The sequence below is a fragment of the Melopsittacus undulatus genome, chromosome 5 (assembly GCF_012275295.1).
Source record: "Melopsittacus undulatus isolate bMelUnd1 chromosome 5, bMelUnd1.mat.Z, whole genome shotgun sequence".
Lineage (NCBI taxonomy): Eukaryota > Metazoa > Chordata > Aves > Psittaciformes > Psittaculidae > Melopsittacus > Melopsittacus undulatus.
The window spans coordinates 45337286-45356691 of NC_047531.1; the positions used below are offsets into that span (position 1 = coordinate 45337286).

Genomic DNA, 19406 nt, shown 5'->3' on the forward strand with positions numbered 1-19406 from the left:
GACCCCTCTCTGAAGATGCCATGGATGGCCCTGCTTAAACATAAAGGTTCTTTTCATTCCAGGGATAGTCATGCCTCTTGCAGTCCATGCCAGTATCATGCTTTTCATATTCTCTTACCTTCATCACCCTCCAGCTCCCTGTGTCTTCCTCACCTCTAACCTACCCAAGAGCTCAGCTAACACCATCTCCCATCCTGATTTCTACCCTTAAACTCACCCCTCCTGCACAGTCATGCTGTCTTGCTTTCTGAAACCAAATCTGACCACTGCATCTTTCTCAGACTTGAGCCTCAGCTCTGCTCCAGTCTTATGCCTGACCTTGTTTGATCCTTTGGCCTCTTTAACACCACATGTGCTCCTCTCCCATCCTCTTTCTTGCAAGCTTTCACTTCCCCTCTACCTGACATCTTTTTCCCACAATGCCTGAAAAGCATATCTATTTTTCTAGTAGCGTAAGCAGCTGCTCTGTCCCTCCTGTGCTTGGCTTTCTGTCCCAGCAGTTCCCACCACCAGCACCTGACTCTCAAGAGCTATATTCGAGGTTGTCTCAGTCAGGACAGCCTGCTTCCTGGCTATTTATCTCATTCTTCCTTGTCTTTGTGTTTGCAAGAGGCGGGTACTGCTTTTGTGCTATAAGAGCAGGTGGAAAGTTTGGAGAGATGACTCGTTCGAGTTGGGAGTTTAGTGGCTTGTGCCAATGCCAGAGATGGAAGAGGGAAAAGATCTCCATTTGAGGAATAATGCATGTTGACTGAACGGATGGAGAAACAGATCTGGATCTAAATAAAGGGCACAAATGACATCCTTATTTGGGATATTATTCTGACACAGGAACATGGTGCTGTGAAGAGAGCCCAAAGGCAACAACTGCTTCTCAGAGAATGGGCACACTGGGGAGCCAAACAAAGTTATGTGAATTACATGAAACAGCCACCAGTTAACAACTGCTTGCATAGAGAAACGCAGTCTTCACCAAGTCCCACTTAGGGTGCATATTCATCCATTGCTCTCCTAAGTGCTTGTTACACCGGAACAGCCTTACAGCTGTGCTTGTAGAGACACCAGTGTGAAACGTGGTAACATCTGCAACTACCTTCTCCACCCATAAAAAAGGGTTTCAACAAAAGCCAGAATAGTCTGTTCTTCACTGAACCAGTTGTTTACAAATCCTGGCCACCCTGGGATCTACACAAAAAACCACAATCAACTAAGCCATGGACAAATAAACTACATGTATGGAAACACGGTTCACTCACTGACAAACTCCTAACACTGGCTAAACTCACTATCAGCCACCAATACACAGATGTCTGTCAAATAGCCCAAGAGTGAAAGAATAGTGATGACAAGAAAAGAGGTTAGTGGCATGAAAAAAAGATGTTTAGTTGTTATAGCTTCCCTGCTGAAGAATGTTTAATGTTGTGTCCATCCACTGTGCTCAGCATTCTTGATGGTTTAAAGTACAAGCGAAATGGGAGTGAACTTTTTTGGCCAATGTGTGTTTTTTGTCACCAGAGTGATTCAGCAGGCAGCAAGCACACTATTTAATTGGAACACACATGCACTGAATAGGACTGCATAAAAACTGATTTGCCTCTACAACTTGCTGTTGATTGCTTCTGAGATAGTAAAATTCTGTCTGTGTGTATAATGCACATTCAGATATGCTGACATACCAGAGAACACTCTAATTCAGTAACTATGTGCACTGCTGGTTTTAGTTCTGAGACTAGTTTAGCCTAGCTGTGACTCCATGTAGAGATTTCCTATTGGAATTTCCCTAATGTTTTTTATACTATGAAACATGAAGAAAAAGTTGTAATCAACCATGACTTAAAATCCAGAGCTGCAGTTTTTATTCATACAATCAGAAATGAAATACATGATCAGAAACATCTGTTTTACACTACAGTTATTCATGCAGATACAGATAATTTCTTCTCAATTCCACATCTTAGATGTGTTGAAGTATCAGTTTTGGAAAATAATTTATGGCTCTATAACAGCCAGTGGGAAATATGATCTAAGAATAATTCTTTGGTTGTAATTATTCTGTTAAAGTCTTCACTGTGGCTGTGGGGGCTGTCTAGTTTCCTTGCTGGGAAGGTAGGAAAATCTGTTGTTGTCTTAACTCCTAGGCAGGGTGCTGAAGACTATGTGAAAGGTTTTCAAAGGCAGCAAATTAGTTGCAAATGACTTAACTTGGGAGTCATTATTGTGGAGTGTCTTAGAAGACCTGATTTTCTGCGAAGGTGGAGCACCAATTGCTAAACCTAAGGAAAGTGGTGGCAATTGCAGTTAATTGAAACCTAGTTATTTGGCTTCTTAAATGCAGCATCCATTTGTGAAGTGTTGCAATACAGATAAACTGCAGCAATATTCTCCATTTGACGCTTTCAAAGGGACAAGCAGATAGCTGAAAGGCTGAAAAAAGATAGAGCATCAGAACTAGGCATCTGAAGCCAAAGAAAATATTGTTTTCTTCAAACATGGACAGAATAATCTGCCAATGAGAGCTCTTTTCCAAGTTTCCTGGCTTCTTCAAAAGCAATAGCAGCATATCAAGTTAGCTATGGGGAAGGAGGCAGATTGCCACTGATGTACTGATTTACTGTCAGATGAGCAAAAATCATGGACTTAAATACAATAAAATTATTGCAAAACCAAAATGAATTCTGCTACTCACCTAACTTCTCCCAGACTACTTTGCTCTAAAAATTTCAGAACCAGAAAACACCAATTGCTTAGGAAGTAGTTTTCCAAACACTTACTACCTTTAGGAACACAAGTCCAAGCCATTTGGTGTCCTGCTTTTAGCAACAACTCATTTGTCAGCTAACAGGTTCTACATCAGAAGAGACTCTCAAACTTCCTCAATGGGACCATTTTTATTTAGTTTTCACTCAAACTAATGAACTGGTTTTCACCACACACCAATTCTTGCGCACAGACGGTGACTCTTCAACAAGGCATTTAAGCATGTGCTTAATTCATTGACCTCAACAGGGAATAAGCTAGCACATGTTTAAAATGAAGACTTCCACTGAATTGCCTCCAAGTGCTGTCACTGGGGTGAGATCCTTTCACTCCTTCATTCAATAGGAGCTTGAACCTCTGCTTTTCTTGCTGAATAGAACACAACAAGAGCTGCCAGGATGCCTTCATAGTCGCTTCTCTACAGCTAACCAGTCCCTCCTGACTCCTGTGTCCTGTCACATCTCACCTCTCCACCACATCAAACATTCCCCTGTGGCTAAGGAGGGCAGGCCTGTGCTAGAGGCAGTATCAGCAGTTCATGACAGATGACAAACACAGGTCAACAAGCTCTCTGTCTACACAATCTACAGCCAGGACCACACATCAGATGACCTGCGGGCATGTAGGTGTGGGTATGCAGGTCTTGGGGGGACAGTCCCCTCACGCATCCTCGCACGCAGGTTACCTCTTGCTTGTCATGGTTACACTTCTCGCACATGGCCGGCGAGGAGTAATGATGGAAGACGGAGCCCGATAGGTTATCGATGATCATTAACTCCCCGTCGAAGGAGTCCTTAATAATTAAAGAGACACTGTCCAGCCATAAGTTCTCCTAGGGGACAAGAAAGGGGGGAGGATGGGAGAGATCATTTTAAGAATGCTGAGCTTTTTGCTTCAAAGTTTCATGTGAATTTGGGGCTGGGTTCTCCACCCTGACTCATCTGGAACAGCACCTTGTTCTGCAGGTACCTGCACAGGGTCACTGGGGAATCATTTGCTCCTTAAGGTGTGCAAAGGTGCCAGAGTTCAATGCAAAAAAAAGGAAGGAGGGACTGTCTTCACTCACTGTCAGTGCACCACAGCACTGCTCACGCCTCCTCTCCAGCTCTGCTGGAGAGCCTCACTCTTGATCTGACATTTCTCCTGCTCTCTTCTCCTGAGCTCCCCTCTCAAATTTGCTCCTAACACACCTTTAGCTGATCTGCTCCATTCCTCCTCTGCTGGCCCTCAGGTTCCTACACCATGTTGACAATAAACAGGACCCACTGCTGTCACAGCCTTGTCCCCACATGATGCTACCACTCAAAAGTCTACTACTGAAAGCAAACCTATCTATCTGCTTCTGCTAACCCTTCAGTCATCTAGGCTGCCTAGCTTCTCCCCACAGCTACTTCTACAGTCTAGTTGGTAAGCTCAAAGGTTTACTTACCTGTGCTGGGGAGTAACACCTCATGCACAGATGTCCTTCAGGATCTGTTTTCCCACCGCCTCCTCCTGTTCCTGCTCCTTTTCCCTGTCCTGAATTTGAGGAGCCTGACTTGCGGGAGCACAGCCCATGTGTAAATTCCAGCTCAATCTCAGCATCCATCTCTGCGTCCTCCTGGGCTTCCTTGTTGCTGTCATCAAGATGTTTCATGAGCACAGCTACCACCACATTGATGAGGACAAACTGGGCTGTGAGCACAAAGCTGACAAAGTACAGTGGGGAGATGAACTGCAGGTTGCTGAGGCAGCTCCGGTCGTCGTGGCTGCAGTCACGCAAAGTATCCTTGAGGGGAAGTTGGGTTTGAGAGGGAATGATGGAAGGAAGGAAGGACTAACGTAAGAATACAAACTTGGCTGCTCCTTCTGCCAAAAAAACACTGATGTCCATGGAAAGAACAAGGTGAGCTTTCCTATCATCCCACACCCTCTGAATCATAAGGTCTTCAAAGAAACTAGGATACTATCTGACCATGTGTTTTCTGCTTCAGAGTAAACACGTCCAAATGTGTACAGAGCAAACTACTTCCAGAGCATCACATCACGTTGCTGCTACTGTAACCCCACACATGTGAACAAGAACAAAAATGAGCCATCTGGTATTGCCTTCTCTCATCCAGACCCAAAAGCACCGAATTTGTCCAAAGAACTTTCCTCTCTGTATGTCCTTTGAAGGAAGTAAGTTCTTATTTTGGATTGCCCCAGTAGCTCTGCAGATGGGCCCCAGGTTCACTGCATCTACATTCAGCTTTGGTAATAGGCCTTATGAGAGTGGATGTTCCCTCTTAGCCTGGCCAGCCTTTTTATTCCTTCTAAGAAGAATTTGCACTATTCTCAGCCAAATGACTGGCTAGAGGACTAGGTGAGCCCAAGATCTGAGATACCATGGTGGGGAGGGAGATCCTGGTGCAAGCAGGACCTTATCTAGCAACCCAGCTTCTATGCTCTTTCCCTTTTCTAGCCCAAGCACTGCTGAACAGAGCACATGTCAAAATTTATCCTTCCCCACAGTAAGGACATCCACATCCCTGAGGCTCAGTTACCTTCATGATTCCATTCCAGTTGTCACCTGTGGACACTTGGAAGAGTGTGAGGAAGGCCATCCCGAAGTTCTCAAAGGTGGCATGACGGCTCATGCCCTCACAGGGGTTCTCATCATTGCATACTGAAAGGAAGGGGATAGCAGCTATCAGGGGAGGACACACTGCCAGCTCCAAGATCAATAGCAGGAACTGGGGAAGGGGAATTCAGGATTCTCACAGCCTGGGGACCTCAGATAATGTCATCAGCACCCTGCCCAACAGTTGGGTTTTGCACAGCAATACAAGAAAATCTCTGATGGTCCAGCCCCAGGATACCAGACAGTGTAACTCAGTTGCTCAGGGGTATTCTCCCGGTGTGTCATTGTACTGCCTTTTTTTTTCTTGATCTATGCTCCATGGCAAGAGATGTAAATAAACTTTCCCTGAGTTTTTCCTGTACTCTTGAAGGCAATATCAAGGCAGGCAGTGCAGAAAAAGCAAAAGTTTAAGAATGCAAGAGAAGCCAGACACTGCCTTTGTTTTGTTAGGCCAATAACTATTTAGAGGGAAATTTGTTTTACATCAATTACACACAAGGGAGAATAAAGGCCACCAGGTAGTTCAGTGCCTTTATTGAATGAGTACTGATTTTGAGAAACTTTAGCTTCCCAGCAGGCCTGTAGCTAACACTGGAACACAGTCTGCTTGAGACTTACCCAGTTTTCCAAAGAGCTCCACTCCTAGAGCAGCGTAGATGAAAAAGAGGAGCATGAAAAGGAGTCCCAGGTTTCCCACCTGAAAGCAAATGGCACAGTCAGCCTACCCCAAAGTCTGTTTCATCTGTACAGGCAAGTGTTTTTATCTTTCAAAGCTTGAAGAGAACAGCAGCAAACTGCCAGTGTACAAAATTCAGCCAAACAATTTCTCAGCACTTGGGAAATCACCAGTGATGGCATCAGTTGCAACTGGACTTGAAGGATGCTCTTTTCCCAGCTGCCTCCACTCCAGCACAAGCTGGCCAGGGCTGACTAAAGTGTGCAGTATCTGGGCCAGGTGAAGACAAGCACATTGGTGCAGGGGCACAGAAGGTGAAGCCAGTCTATCTGAGTGAAGGACAAGCTACAGATTACAGCATACATACATGGCCTGCAGTGCTACATGCTCCACCAAAACTGCCTAAGTCCCTTGAAGTTATGCTCATGTGAAAAGTGCAACAGAAGTGCTCCAAAGAGACAGTGACACAGATACACCAGCTCCTGCTATGAACTGGGCAGAGCATGGTGGGGCAAGGCACCAGGTATGTGTGGAGGTTACAGCAGGGCTTGTAAAAGGAGTAGGGAGGTGCAAAGGAAGAAGGGTAAAGAGGCACTCTTGAAATGTGTGGAGAAGAGAAGAGAGGAGACTGGAGGAATCACAAAGCAGAGCTTCTTTTGCATCTCATGAATAATAGGTCAAAGCCTGATTTCTGGGCTTCCAACAGCTGCTGTTTGTAAACCTCCCCCACAAAGCAAGGATTGCTGCTTTGTGGTACATAAAGGCAGCAGTATCACCAGCAATATGGCACTGTTCCCAGGTCCTCACTCTCCCAAATCACTGCTTGCCTCTGAATCTCCTGCCTCTCAGCATGTGGGGCAGCAGGAGGGGGTTTTGCAGGAGCTAGGCTGAACAGTAACAGGAAATGGCAGTAATGGTTAGTACACTGTTGGTGGAGCAATAGAAGGCAGAGAAAAATGGAGGACCTAAGAGGCATATGGGTGACTTTGAAAAACTGAACAGCGTCTTGTCATTGTCTGAATGCATGTAGTCATTGTGCCTGTGTTAGGATCATCCACTTCAGGAGTCTAATTTAGTCATTTCAGCTGCTGTGCCATCCAAATTCAGGAGAAAGATAAAGGACTCAGTCTAGAACCAGAGCAGGTCTCAGAGGCTTAATCTGAGGTCCCAGGTGTGCTTTTTGCCATCCTGAGCAAAACCCTTCACTGCCTGATGGCTCAGTTTCTCCATCTTCATGACAGGGATATGAACATTTTCTCCTTTTTTCTTCATTTGCTGTATTTTGGAGGTAGAAGTTGGGTCTCATCATTTAAGTGCAATATACTGCAAAATCCTCTTACCAATGGCAAGCCAGCTCTTATTATCTGTATGCGTTTATCTGGGTTGCAGAATAAACATGTCACAGACATGCAGATGCTGGATCTGGAGACCTGCTCCAGACTCCAGACCTGCTTGAGTTACACATCCTCGCCAGAAAAATCAGCTTTTGTGGCTCCTGGAACAGAAAAGAGCCAGGTGCAAAGGAGCTGCACTGACAGAACTAATAAACATTACTGGCCCAAAGCTGCCTGCTGTAAGAACACCCTTAATCTCCTGTTCCTTCATTGCCCAGTATATCTCAGTTTCCAGCTATCCTGAATGATGGTATTATTATATATCCCGCATATGAATTATGTAATTATTATTTTTAGACAAAACCACAAATTATTATTGTGTAATAAAAGACATGGGAGATGAGAGCTCAGATCCATAAAAGATTACAGTGGTTTCCCCTTGCCTTTGCACCACAAGATTTGTCTAACTCAGATTGACATTTATTGTCACCAACATCAGAAGTAAACTCCTTGGGTAACTCCTCATGCTGTTTTCAGATTGATTCTCAGCTCTGCATCACTCCTTGAGACTGGCACATTAGCTGATAAATCAACTGACAAATGCTCGTGCATTTTGGTATCATGTAATATAGCTGTTTGCTTGGAGTCTGCCAGGGGAATGGTCTGATGTATAATCAGTAGATCCACTTGGTACCATTACTCCTTGCTTAACAATTCTCTCTCAAGGATGCAGAAGGAAGGGGACCAGTTTCCCTGGCTGTTCATCCATCACAGAGGATCTCACAGTGGGCTTGAAGCCTGTGTAAAGCACCATGTCAGCATCTCATTCGGGAACAGCTGCCGCTCACAGCTCATGAAATCCTTCTGCCTAGCTGTCTTGCAGTAGACACTTAACTGCCGGCTGCGTGAGCCACAACAGAGAGCGTCACTTTTTCTCATACATGAGAGGCTCAGAAACACAAAGGGATCCAGGAGGATAAAGGAAGAAAGTAGAAAGGCAGAGGCATGGGCTAAGAAAAGGAGTGACAGGAGTGCGAATGAAAGAGAGGGAAGGAGCGGGAGCACATGCGGAAAAGGGAGAGAGAGGCAGGAACACAAAGACATCTTTTCCTCCTGAAATGGCTGCCAGTCACTCTTCCCTTTTTATGGAGAGGAGAAAGAGAGGCTGGGGACTAGCCACAAGCAGTTAGACACTAGCTACATATGATGGGAAAAACAAAATCTGCTCTTAACCAGGAAGCAAGCCTTATGTCATTCACCCACTGGAGAACAGATATGGGAGGTGATCTGTACCCCTGTGTTTGACATGATAACCTGGACAACACTATCTAAAGAGAGATGTATCTCTATGAACAGCATGAAAACTTTGACAAACAACCTTCAGGTAGTTGCCTGCATGACACAGTAGACACCATCTCTGAGCCTCCACAAGAATCAAGCCTTTTGAAGAAGGGTGCAGAAAACAGGAGTCTTCAGGAGAGCTGGTCTGTTTTACCTGTGGCAGGGCTTGAACAACTGTATCCAGCAGTGCTCGCATGCCTGTGGCCATCTTCAGTAGCTTCAGGACTGCCACAATAAGCACATGGCAAGTGTCACTCAAACTGAGCTCAGGAGATCCATCCTTTGTTTGACTTACTAATAGCACACTGTCTTCCCTTGCCCTAGAACAAGTTGATTGTACCCCTTAGCCCCTTTCTCCCTTCTTTTGACTCTACAGTCCTGGTGGTTCTTTCTCCTCCAGTCCACCTCTTTCTTACTCATTGATGTTTCTTCCACCCATGCCTATTGTGTTTCTTTTGCTTTACCCACAGTCTGGACAAGAGCCCTCTTTCTCCCAGAAATATGTATCACACAGTTCTCCCTCTGCTCTGATTTCATCACTTTCTCTTTACCAGCTATCAACTGTTAAGGCAGCTTAGCACACCTTTACCACCACCAGGAAGATTCTGTCCCCTCCCTGAACAAACTTCAACATGCCTAGTGACCCCTTCTCCAAACACCACTTCCATACTTGCCCCCTAAAAGAATAACAGGGAAAGTTCAGCTCTCACGTGATCTCCTCACCCTCCTGGTCATTCAAGTCCTGTTAAAACCACTGCCTCTAAGTGCCTGGCTAAGGGAAATCAGAAAGCCTTAGCCTCTAGGCAGTCCTTTGTCACATCCCCTGCCTGCCTCCCTCCAAAGGCTAGAGACAGGGCAAGCCCTGACTCTATAGCCACTGCTCCATGAGTCATGGCACCAAGTCCCACTCCACAGCCACCTACACCCCTGCCTGTGGCCAGTGTCTTTCTCACCCCGTGCGATACGCAGCACCCTCATGATCCGGATGATAGTGGGGTTAATTGGGAGAGCAGCATTGATTTCAATCTCTTCCAATGTGATGCCCATGACAGATAGCAGCACAATGGCCAGATCTAGCTGGTTCCACCTTAAGAAAGAAAAATTAAGAGAATAAAGGAAGATGGAGCTTTTCCATTTCTCTAAAAAAGAAAGTGAATTGTCTCCATTTCAGCCTAAATATTTCTTTACGCATGAGTTCAATGCCCCACTCTGAGTCAGCCTATACAGGCTTTTATAGACAAACAGAGATTCACTTTGCACACCCCATGAGCAGCCAGAGGCAAGCCAGCCTGATCTGAAAGCATGGAGCTGTGTTACTATGGTGCTATGCTTTGACTAACGGGCTCAGCTTTTTACAGCCTTACTACCCCGAATCAGCTCCTTATATACGTTCTGCTTCAGCATGCTCCCAGTTTGCTTCAAGCTCAGGAAAAAATGGCTCTAACTCCACCTCCTTTGCTTTCTAGCCTAAGAAGCAGGTGTCAACCAAAAGGCAACTTTTGGACAACACTTACTATCGTCTAGGCAATGCAGCTCATGTAGGCTTATGCTAGGTCCACGCTGTGCAGAACTGAGAGGCAGTCAGGGCACTGCTTCCAATTCACACTCCAGATAGGGCTCCATCCTCAAAGCCACCCCAAACCCAGTTGTCCCACAGCCACAGCTGACATAAGCCTCTGCTCACCTGTCTTTGAAGAATCGCCTCAGACCAAAGGCCACTAGCTTGAGGACTGCCTCGAAGACAAAAACAGTGGTGAACAGGTAGTTGCAGTACTTTAGGGCGGTCTCCAGGGACTGCCAACAGAAAGAAAGGGAAAAGAATAAGGCAAAAGCAACATGAAGCACATAACTTCTGGGGGGACTCTCTTGAGTGCCAGGAATTCATTAGGAGGTGGGGAAGCTGCCCCATGCCTCCCACCTATTTGAATGTGAAGTTTGCCAACTAAGAGCAACTGCCAGCTGTCTCCTCTGCCCCATGTTCTCAGGATCTGTTCTTGCTCCTTTCTCCTGTACAGCTCAGCATAACAGGGAGGAAGAAGCTATTGCCAGAGGAATCCACCAAGTACCATCAGCATCTTCTGCCATTAGTTCATGCCAACTGGATGACACCATGTTAACAGCACTGGCATAGCTATCAACCAGGAGTGAGGCACAAAGATTACTCCAGTTGTGGGTACATGTCATCTCTGATGGGAGGAAAACCCTCTGTGCCTCGATCTGGGGCAGGTATATGTCCTATCTCTTAGCTTCTGGTTCTTTTATGTGCTGCCCCTTCTCCACCACCAAGGACCAGTGTGAACAGTGGGCAACATTTGGTGGCACTTTGTACTAGAAGGGTTCAAAGTGCTTTGGGAAGATTCTTTAGCAGAGATTGACAGCAGGCTAGCATGGCTGGACCTGCATTCCACAGAAAAGAGCTGAGCAGTAATGGAGTGACTTATTCAGGAACAGAAGCCTGATGTGAGGATGACAACAGGTAACGGATAAGAGCTCCTGCACAGGAAAACTGAGCACCATCAAAGGCAAGATAAAAGCTGGGCAGTTGGGCAAGATGGGCAAGAAACTGAGGAGCCTGGCAGTGGATTTGAATGATTCAGTTCTTGATCAAAGCCTGAAGTACCTTGGACATCACCTGCTCACACACAAGAATTATCACCTAAACCAAGGGTCTCCTGAAGCAAAAGCCTAAATACCACTGGACAGATATCATGATGAATAGTTTGTCTACATACTGAGGCAGAAATCTCCTTTGACATGTACAGAATACATTCTTTTTCCATCAAAGGCATCTGTACCTTTGCCAGGAACACTGGGAGGTACATGGTCTTCCCCAGCCAAAAAGTACAAAATTTATTTGGCCTTCAAGGTTCTTTACTAGGAATCACACCCTGCAGCTGAAAGAAGCTCTGCTCAGCACTTCGGCCCTGCAGCTTCTCTTATGGAACAAAGGTGGCTTGGTGAAGACGTCTCATCTCATGACATGCAACCAGCCACCCTAGTACCCTCAGCTCAGGCCATATGGTAGGCAAATTGGACCAACATTTGGAAATCTGATGCAAAACCTGGAGCTCCCAGGACACTGCTGCTTCCATCACTCCTCCTGTTAGAATCCAGGGAACAGAAAAAGCAGACCAGGCAGCTAAATTTGGATGACCCACATATTCCACTGATAGAATATAAAGCACAGAGACTTAATTGCACCATGCTTTCTAGGGGCCTGACTCTTGCTTAGATGCCTTCTTACTGTTAATTTTAATGGGTAACAAGTGTCTGAATAAGGGCTATCTTTGTGGATACATATGAAACTCTTCACAGAACTTGACCTACTAGATTAAATCCTGCAACTCTGAACAGTATTTTTTAGAGGCACTCAAGTGACCTACCTATGCTGGTGGTTATCAGCAGTTGCAAAACAACATAATAACTAGAGGCAGGGCTTATCTCCATGATCTCACTCACCACAGGTTGGTTGTAGTGCTCCAAGGACATAGTGACCACGTTGAGGCAGATGATGAAAGTGATGAAGATGTCCAGATAGTGGCTGGTGCAGACCGAATGAATAAGGAGGCGTATGGGGCAGTAGGTAGCATAGTACGGCAAACGCTGCGCCTCTTCAGTGGAAAGAGGGAGATGGGTAGAGTTAGGAAGAAATTGGAAGAAAGAGAGAAACACTGAGGAGGGAGCAGGCATAAGAGTGGTAATAGGTGTTGAAAGCAAAGGGAATAAAGGTGGGATAGAGAAAGAACAGAAAAGGATAGGTAAAAGGGGACACAGGAAGGAGGGAAAAAGTGGAAAAAAAAGAAAAAAGTAGAAGTGGGGAAAAAGAAGTTGAAAAAAGACAAGGAAAGGAATGCTAGAAGGAAAATCTGTTAGTCTATGTTTGTGGGAATGGTGCTAAATCAGCATTTCATGTCTTGACAAATTAAGATCACAAATGACAAAAGGGAGCAGATGGTTCCAGGAAAGGCCCCAGGTTCTCACAAGGAGAGGGAAAAACTGAAGCAGAGGAAGGGAAAGTATGCCCACAGGCTGTGAATGGAAGAAAACTATCAGTTTTGGGGTAGTAAGGATGATTTCCAGGGGCAAGTATGTTTTTGCAGTTTTTGTCTGAAGGTAATACAGAAGAGCATGGAAACACTATGAAGAGGGCTTGCTTCACCACAGTGGGTCTGGGACCCAAGGAGTGACACTACAACACTGACAGAAAGAGCCAGGAACAAAACACCTCTTCTTTATATTTGAGGTTAAACACAAAGGATGGTCTGTCCAGATCTTCCCCCAAACACCATCTGGGTTGTGCAGAAGCCCAGGTGGGACTATCCAAAGCCCAGGAGGTGTACCACTGCATGTATGTCCTATTTTGACAGTGCATGTCAGCATGCACACAGGGGTATTTTTGGTACATGTTATCTCACAAGGGGCAGGATGTTAAAATGCCAGCAGCTTCCCCAGAGTCCCAGCACTGTCAGACACCCCTCTTCCCCAAACCGCCTGGGTGAGGTGCGTAGTGACACAGCAGTGGCAGGGGGAGGAAGGCTGAGAGCATGGCACAAGCGATGCAATTTGGAGACCAGTCCATTGTGAAAGAAAAAGAAGAGGAGAAGGTTTTTCTTAGAAAACCTTGGCCTACGAACCAACCAAACACTTAGGCTGTGCCTTACTCCTTCGCTTCTTCTCCAGGCGGCGCAGGCGCTTCTCTTCCCGACGGCGTGCTTCCTCAGCCTCTTGGTGCTGCCGGCACTTGTGGAAATTCTCCACCACCACCCCCACAAACATGTTGAGCACAAAGAAGCTGACAATGAGGAGGAAGGATATGAAGTAGAGGAGCATCCAGGGGTTGTTGTTGGTCACAGGCTGGAGGAGGAGGGAGAACAGAGGCGGTTAATTGGTTGGGTATGTGACTATGGAAATTATGGGAATGGGACCTGCCATGGTAATTAGCTGCTGGGGAGGAACTATGGAAATCAGGGCAGTGGGCTGGGAAGAGCTGGGGCAACAGGCAAGGCAGCTTGTGATTGGCTGACTGGATTTTGGCATCAGCTGACGACTGAACGAGAGGGAGTCCAGGTCCCATCTGTGCAGCCGTTTCTGCAGTCACCCGTAATTCAGACACAAGCTTAATTGTAGATTGAGTACATAAGTATGTGTGTAAAGGATACAACCTTTACCAGTATGTGGTAAAATGGGTGGCCCAGGCACTGGGAACACATTTGGCTCAAGGACAAATGTGAGGCAAATTCGGCTCGAGACCACATTCATGCACGACCAAAATGGCAATGAAACTGGAACAGAATGTCATGCAGTCTTGGAGATAAAGGAGGCCCTGACTTTGGGGAGAAAAGCCTACAAAGCCAACAGTGGTGCACCTTATGCAGAGGTTCAGAGGTAAATGGAGCATCATTCCTGAGGTTCAAGCCTGTGGTACTGCACCCCATGGCAGGTGCCTACACTGGACACTATAGAGGAACAGAGATGCAGTGGGCATCAGCCCAATAGTCCCTGCTTTACAGGGTATTAAATAACCATCTGTGGACCACAAGAGAGCCAACATGCCCGAAAAGGCACATGACATCCTTGCTCAGTCATTACAAATAGATAAGGGCTTGCTGTGAGATTAAAACTCAGTAGAAGGTGAGAATTACCACAAATACACACTTGCACAGCCACAGCTGCACTTCCCAGCATGAGCCAGGCATGACCCTGACCCCTTGCAAATCAGTGAGCAAAAGATTCAGAAGGGCCATGAAAGGGACTCCTGCTTTGAGGGAGGTGTCAGAAGCAGGACATTAAAGCATGCTTCTGTCTGAGGAAAGTGAAAGAAGGTCCTTTCACAAGGAAGCTTTCGTACCTGCTGGTCAACAGCCACAGCATCTAGTCCGTTATACATAATATTGACCCAGCCATCCTTGGAAGCCAGAACAAAGAGGGACATCAGAGCCTGCAACATACAAAGAAAAGCAGATGTGGAGCAGGTGCATCTGTCAGGCTGGAAAAAAAAAAAATCATGGGTTTACACTCTAACACACACTGTGTTGAAATATTCTTCCTGTCTGTGTCTCTGCACACATCAAAAACTGCTTCTTCCCCCATGGAGGAAAAGGAGGGGGGACAGGAAGCCATGTGCAGCCAGACCCGCCATAGGAGAAAGGTTGTGAAGAACATCTGCTTCACAGCAGGAAGAAAAAAGAAAATGAAGCTCTCTGCTGCCACCACTTTTCCACTCAACTTGTAAGCATCATCCTGATTCCAATCCACTAGTGACACAGCTTCTGCATGGATATCCATGCTTAATGACCACCACTCAGGGATCAGGTTTCCCAGGCACTGCATCTGCGCCCCAAGGATGTAGAAGGAAACAAATTCTATGCTGGGTTCCCATCAGAGATGGGGGTTGTGGGCACACTCACCTGTCCCAGGTTGTCAAAGTTATATTTGTGGTGAACCCACTTGTAGTTAGCGGCCACACAGTCGGACCGGTTGGTGATGTTCCTGATGTCGACTCCCAGGCAGTGGTAGAACTTCCCTTTGAAGAGCTGCAGCAGAGGAGAGACCCATTAAACCCTTTCCCCACAGGGTTCTCCATGCTACCTGGGATGTGCAGAGGCTCCCAAGATGTTGAGTTGGCTGCAGGGCTGCAAGCCACATGGAGCATGACAGGTAGGGGGGACCACCAGCGCAACACAAAGCAAAGCTCAAACATTGCTAAGGAGCCAGGGTCACCCTCATAAACCCACACCTGGCTTTTCAGCCTCCTCCACTGTCTCAGGCTAGCAGTGATTGTAAACCCTTACCATCTGGCAGCCTTTAGTGCAGCCTTTTGGGGTGCAATTAGAGCCACAAATATATTCAGTCCCCAAGAGTAATCTTCCTTCTCTGCTTCCCAGTTACTGAGAGATCTGATGGGAAAAGATCTCATCTGAGGGTAAAGAACCTGAAAAAAACATCCCCTGCTTCTCAGATACCTTTTTTTTCACAAAGCTGCGCTGCACTGCACTGCTGTGGCTCTTCTGCCCAGGGCTCCTTTCCCCATATGGAAGGTACTGGATTGTGCATTTGTACAGATGCATCAGAGCAGACTAAGTATAGCGCATTCCCTGAGATGGAAATAACACCCACACCCTTGCTCCTCTGCAATGCAACAGCCGAAAATAAAGAGGATTAAACAAAAAAAAAAAGATAAAAGGTTGTGGGTGGATTTAGGTCTCAGAGTGAGGGAGAGAAATGGAGCTGACTGATGGCAGGGCTCATGCAAGCAGGTACTGAGCTGCTCGATCTTGTGGTATGACATGGATGTGCCTCGTGAGCCCTGTGCTCTGCCAGTCCTGGACTCTCCCTGTAATACTGACCCAAACCCTGATCCAGCTCCAGCCAGGTGTAAGCTTCAAAGCCTGCACTCATTGAGTGCCTGGATGTCCTTGCCAAAGGCTGCAGGGACATTATGATGGGATACAGCTCATGGAGGAGGACAGATGCAGAACATGTCCTAGCTTGCCTGTATTCCTGCTCTGCTTGGCTCCCTGTGCCTGTTGTAGAATGTGGGGGTATCAGCACGCCATGGTAGGGGCACAGGGGCAGTTTAAAAGGCAGTAACAACCTACCTGCACACCCAGGATGCCAAAGATGATGAAGAAAGCACAGCAAATGAGGACAATGTTTCCTATGGGCTTGAGGGAAGAAATGAGCGTCTCCACCACCAGCTTCAGGCCAGGGGCTCGGCTAATGACTCTGGAAGGGAAGGACAGGAAGGGATAACAGAGGGACAGGGCAGGGATGTTTGGCCTAAGCTAAACATTTTGAGCAGCAGCAGTGGACCCCTTTCTCCCTGTCCAGTGACCCAGCAGGGGGACCACTCTCCTGTGACTAAAAAGCCTCTTCTGTGCCATGGGTTGGTTGTCTGATTAGGTACCTCCAAGGCTAGAGCAATAAGGGGAACCTCCCTGAGGTTTATGGCTTGTCAAAGACCACCCTTTGCTGGGCACAGCTGGAGCTGACTCTGAGACCCTTCTGGGGGAGGCCTGGTGGGAAGAAGGGGGCTGAGCAGGGCTTGGTGGGGCTCTGACCGGAGGGGACGCAAAGTGCGCAGCAGCCGAAGGACTCGCAGCACTCCCAGGATTTTGGCACCGCCAGCAGAGGCCACTGAGACCACAATGTCAATGAGAGACACGAAGACCAAGAAGCCATCCAAGATGTTCCAGCTGCTGCGGAGATAAGCCTGATCCCCAAAATATAGGCCTAGGGAGACTACCTGGAAGAGAAGGGAGAGGAGAGGGGGTTAAATGGCTCCTCTCCATGTTGCCCTGGTAGAGGGCCGCTGTAGAAAGAGGGGGAGGATGGAGAACAGTTATCAACTCCACATGACACTGAAGTGTCATCTCATCTTTCACCTGGAAGGCTATGAAAGAAAATGTCTTTGGGGAAAGTGGTGGCACATAACTCCAGAAATAACAGGGCCATGGTGTCTTCTCACCTTTCCTTTGCCCCTCTGAGGAACAGGACACTGCAGGGAACATGCAGAAAACCTTTCCCTGTTGTACCACAAACCTGGGACAAGTCTCCCAGATCAGAGATTACCTAGGAGGTAAAATCCAGCACCAAAACCCATACTTTGATTCTGAAGGGGGTAGTTTGATTCCTGGGAGTTCTCAACACCAGCAAGTGCTACAGAAATCTCTGGTTTTGGGGAAAGATGAATACTCTGAAAATTGTGGCCATAATTCATATATGAATTTTAGGGGTTTAATTTCAAGTGGCCAGTTTTGGGACTCTTTCCCAAACACAAAAGGGGAATAACAAGTTTTCTCCATTTTTGAAATGTATTTAGGCACCTACTGAATAATTGTCTCAACTAAGAGCATGTTATTAATATAATTATTATTTCCCCCATTCTTGCAGAAATGGACATTTGACAACATTACAAAATCCATGCCTGAAGACCAGCTATTCCTCCCATATACTAAGATCCCTTTGGATTTAAAGCCTAGGATAAACATCCCTTCCACACCTAACAAGAAAGAACTCAACTTCAAGTAGTATCTGCCTTTACCAAGGCAGAGGGAAGGACTGGTACACTTGAAAAAGTGGAGACATTTTTAAAGTGTGCTGACCAGAGACAAACCATGTTGTTCCTGACACTAGGAAAAGGCTCTGAGCTGTCTATCTCCAGTAACTTACCTTCAGTGTCATCTCAGCTACAAAAATTGCTGTGAAAATGTAGTTGGACACAGTGAGAAAGATTCTCTCCTAGAAAAAAAAAAAGAGAAAGGCCTTAAATGTGTCTTGAGTTCTTGTTACTTTGTCAGGTCCCTCCAATGAGCTTGATATATTTCGCTCTCCTGGGGAGGGTCTCAAAGTTGGAGAAATAAGAGATGTGCCCTTGGTAAAGGTCAGTGCCTTGGCAAAGGTCAGCTTTGAGCTCATACACCTTGGAACAGCCCTGTGCCACAGCTGGGACAGGATCCTATGCAACTCTGCAAGAGCACAGTGGATGGGATTTGCAATGCATCCTGAGCATCTGTTTTCAAGGCACTGCCTGCTAGCACTGCTCAGTCCTGACCTGCTGCAGTGTCCTGGAACTCCTTCCTGAAGAGTTGCTGGGCACTGAACACTGGATTGTGTGTAAGTGTAGTAGAGTCTGGGGGTCAGCCAATGAAGATGTGCAGAAAAAGCCACTCTGCTTGCCTGCTTGAGCTATCCATCTTGAGCCATAGCTCAAAAGCAGCATACATGAATGATGGCATGCCGTTCCTGCAGAATGGAAGTTACTTATGTCTTTTAGTTCCCAGTTCCTGTCCCTTTGGCCAGGCATCTCTTAACTGCAGGTGCCTGGAGGACTCACAGTCCAAGAGGGAGGGAACTAGGATTACTATATTATAAAGTGGGTTGCTTTATTATAAAACCCTGCAGGGGAAGCACACACTATATGATGATTAATACTTAGGCATTTGAATAGATGAATAGGAGCTGATCTTTATTGCTGAAGCTCTTCCAGAGGTCATAACAATGCCAGGAACACTTACAAACCTCTGTCAAATGTTGTGCTAAAAAGCTGGTTAGAGGAAACATTGCTCACCGTACTTCTGTGTTCTATCTGTGGTCTCTCCAGGGCAATGGTGATGCAGTTCAGGAAGATGAAGGCCAGCACAACATAGTCAAAGAGCTTGTGAGCAATGACCGTTTGGCAGAGGAGGCGAAACCTGCAAAAGAGTTCTAGTAGGCACCTGTGCCTTGGGCAGAGCAAAGTTAGGAGCTGTGAGGACAGAGAATTGAGAGGCTTGGCCAAAACTGGACTCTGACATAGCAACTTTCCTACCACTGATATTCATGTCCCTTGCCATGGCAATATCCCAAGGTGGCCCACAGTCACATAGGGAGCCTGAAGCAGAGCAAGGGCAGAGCAAGGAGCTGAGCCCTCATCTATTGTCCCAGTGGTTTCCTAACCACTATGGCTCTGTGCTCCTCTCTTGTCCTGTAGAGAAGAGGCTGAGTTTCATTTTTTCTCCCAAACAGGGGAAGAACCATGAGGCAAAGAGGCCACATGATGAAAGCTGAGGTAGGTTGGAAGTCATGACCTCATTTCTGTCCACTCTGAAAGACACCTTTGTCCATGGGCATAGGTGTCACACAGAGCAAGGAGTTCTCCATCATGACCTGTAATGAAACCTTCTTTATACATGAGTGAGAATATTGTTGGCTGGGG

General features: G+C 46.5%; 1 protein-coding gene across 1 annotated transcript in view; it reads right to left on the reverse strand.

The window, feature by feature from the left end:
- The window catches only part of CACNA1I (calcium voltage-gated channel subunit alpha1 I), a 156662-nt gene that overhangs the window by 4642 nt on the left and 132614 nt on the right, over positions 1 to 19406 (reverse strand). Inside the window, exons 18-32 of the mRNA XM_031049972.2 lie at positions 18780 to 18903; positions 17882 to 17950; positions 16771 to 16955; positions 16309 to 16435; positions 15118 to 15243; positions 14559 to 14648; positions 13372 to 13564; positions 12170 to 12321; positions 10395 to 10504; positions 9664 to 9797; positions 8865 to 8935; positions 5978 to 6056; positions 5283 to 5404; positions 4187 to 4525; positions 3443 to 3589 (exon numbers count right to left, since the gene is read on the reverse strand). Coding sequence (XP_030905832.2) covers positions 3443 to 3589; positions 4187 to 4525; positions 5283 to 5404; positions 5978 to 6056; positions 8865 to 8935; positions 9664 to 9797; positions 10395 to 10504; positions 12170 to 12321; positions 13372 to 13564; positions 14559 to 14648; positions 15118 to 15243; positions 16309 to 16435; positions 16771 to 16955; positions 17882 to 17950; positions 18780 to 18903 — 2068 coding nt within the window. The remainder of the gene's footprint in view (positions 1 to 3442; positions 3590 to 4186; positions 4526 to 5282; positions 5405 to 5977; positions 6057 to 8864; positions 8936 to 9663; positions 9798 to 10394; positions 10505 to 12169; positions 12322 to 13371; positions 13565 to 14558; positions 14649 to 15117; positions 15244 to 16308; positions 16436 to 16770; positions 16956 to 17881; positions 17951 to 18779; positions 18904 to 19406) is intronic.